This window comes from Octopus bimaculoides, chromosome 11 (assembly GCF_046866305.1).
Source record: "Octopus bimaculoides isolate indiv1 chromosome 11, ASM4686630v1, whole genome shotgun sequence".
Classification (NCBI taxonomy): domain Eukaryota; kingdom Metazoa; phylum Mollusca; class Cephalopoda; order Octopoda; family Octopodidae; genus Octopus; species Octopus bimaculoides.
In genome coordinates this window covers 15,345,139-15,347,638 of record NC_142938.1, presented here as the reverse complement: position 1 = coordinate 15,347,638, position 2,500 = coordinate 15,345,139, and the positions used below count along the sequence as shown (strand labels likewise).

Here is a 2,500-nt window from a genome sequence, read left to right as displayed (position 1 = left end):
AATACATATAATAAAATATATATATATATATATATATATATATATATATATGTATATTTGCCTATCTATCTAATCTATAATATAAATTGTTTAATATATAAAATGATAGAATAGAATATTAGTATTGGTTATAAGCACACGCATATTTTGTTTGCCACTGAATGTCAACAGTTGGTTTGTTTACATATCAACATGTCAATATATATTTTTTTTCCCGAAAAACATACAAATAAACAAAGCTCTGTAAAAGTACAGGAAGTAATAAGAAAGGGAAAAAGGTCAACAAAAACAAAAAAAAAACTGGCATAGAATGGAAAGAGGGTGGTGGCGGTGGCGGTAATTCGATTTCTTTGTTTTTTTTTTTACGTTTGTCGATCGACACCCACACCCACCTCGAAAACGAAAGTAGCATTTTTTAAAATTCTTTTTTTTTTTGGCAATACTCACTTGGAGGTCAGATGTCATGGTTTGCTGTTGGTCCATCTCGATCTGCAACGGCGGGGGACTCCCATCACTGCACACGGAATTGGGTGAAGCCGAGGGTAGACCGGCAGCGGCGTGCACGGACGACACGCCGCTGCCGTAGCTGCTGGCGGCGTGGTGCGAGAGGCCCGCGTAAGTTGTTTCGTAATCCCTGTCTCGCGTCGTCGAGACGGCGCCGAGGTGTGCCGCCGGTGGTGGTGCTTGTTGTGAATGGGCATGTTGTTGTAACTGTTGCAGTTGCTGCTGCTGCTGCTGCTGTTGTTGTTGTTGTTGTTGTTGTCTGAGCTGGGGAGTAAGCAGTGCAGCAGTGCGTGCAGACACAGTCTGGTGATGCTGTTGAACATGTCTGGAGGAGAGATGAGAGTTTAAAGAGTTCAACACTGACGGGGGGGAACCGCTGTTGTTGCCGTTCGTGGAGTTGTTGTTGTTGTGGCTTGTGTTGTTTGTGGTGTTGTTTGTGTTGCTGTTGTTGGTGTTGTTGTTGTTGTTGCTGCTTGTGTTGTTGTTGTTGTTGTTGTTGCCGCCGCCGTTGCTGTTGTGATTGGCACCACTTCCCGCCACATGTGCCGCAGCCGCCGCCGCCGCCGCCGCCGCCGCTGCCACGGCACATGTGGTGAGCGTCGACACGGACGATGACGACACAGCAACAGACGAAGGAGAGTACTGTTGTTGTTGTTGTTGTTGTTGTTGTTGTTGCAATTGGTGTTGCTGATGGAGGGAGACAATGGACGATGAAGTAGTAGTAGAAGACGACGAGGAAGACGATGCTGTTGCTGCAGCTGCATTCACCACGATTCCACCCCCGGCGGCAGCGGCTGCGACACCCCCGCCGCCGCCGCTGCTGCTCACGCCGGTTCCAGACACACCGCCGCCGCCACCACCGCCGCCGCCGCCACCACCGCCGCCGCCGCCTCCACCACATCCTGTACGGTTGCTGGCACCACCAGGCTGGGATGCTGTTGTTTGTAGCTGCTGTGAAGGTTCCTCCTGGAGTAGGTGATGTTGTTGATGAGGATGATGATGATGATGATGATGATTGTAGTGCTGCTGCTGATGCTGCTGCTGTTGAGCTTTCTGTTGTTGTTGCTGTTGCTGATGATGTTGATGATGATGATGATGATGAGGAGGAGGAGGATGAGTAGCTGAAGAAGACGGCGGCGATGCTGATGACGACAGCGATGACAACGACGACGATGATGACGACCCCACCGCACCTGCAACTTGCTGGGGCCCGGGTAGAAATACCCTCAACGGCTGGCCCGGTTGGCCCGGTTGGACGACCTGTAACTGCGAAAGGGCTTCCTTCACCCCAGCAGACACTGCCTTTTGTATGGCCTGTAATAACCACTCCACATCGTCTGTTGGAAGAGCGGCCATTTTTTTTCTCCACTCTGTTATAAGAGAGGAGAAAGGGAATGAGTGTGAGAGAGAGTAGAGAAGAAAGAGAATGAGTGAGAGGGCGAAGCGAAGAGAGAGAGAGAGACACACACACACACAGCAAAAAAAAAAGAGGAGATAAATAAGTTAATGGAACCGGAGCGGATAGAGAAAGAGAAAGAGAGAGAGAGAGAGAGAGAGCGGGAGAGTGAGAGACAGCGTGAAAAATTGAGTGAGAGAGAGGCAGAAAAAAGGCAGGAAGTTACAGTGGAGGATGAGGGATTGCAAGAGAGAGAGAACGAAAAAGTAAAAATTGTGAGTGAGGGTAACTAAAGTAAGAAGAAAAAGAATATAAGCGAAGAGAGAGAGAGAAGCAAGCGAACGTGCTAAAAAGGGGGAGGAAGAACGAAAGGGCGAGAAGAGATGGACAGAGAGCTTTTGAGAGTGAGAGACGGCGGCAGCGGCTACTACATTACTTTAGCAAGGTGGGGGAGTGGAGAGGACGGAGAAGGTGAGAGAGAGAGAGAATTCGAAGTAGAAGAAGACGATGAAGACGTGATAGAAGAACGGATAAAAGGAGACACGCGCGCAGGCAGCTTCCTTTGTATTTTCTGTCTTTATTTTTGTCTTTTTCTTTGCT

The 2,500-nt window shown here is 48.5% G+C and overlaps 1 protein-coding gene across 6 annotated transcripts in view; it reads right to left on the bottom strand.

Annotated features, from left to right (window-relative positions):
* The window catches only part of LOC106869718 (uncharacterized), a 105,780-nt gene that overhangs the window by 98,109 nt on the left and 5,171 nt on the right, over positions 1-2,500 (bottom strand). For 4 of the 6 annotated variants that reach the window (XM_089359515.1, XM_089359512.1, XM_089359513.1 and 1 more), the window contains exon 2: positions 448-1,874. In XM_089359515.1, the coding sequence (XP_089215641.1) occupies positions 448-1,860 (1,413 nt within the window). In that variant the 5' untranslated portion in view covers positions 1,861-1,874. Of the gene's footprint in view, positions 1-447; positions 1,882-2,500 lie in introns of those variants that run through there. The other 2 variants (XM_089359514.1, XM_089359511.1) reach the window with 1 other exon arrangement.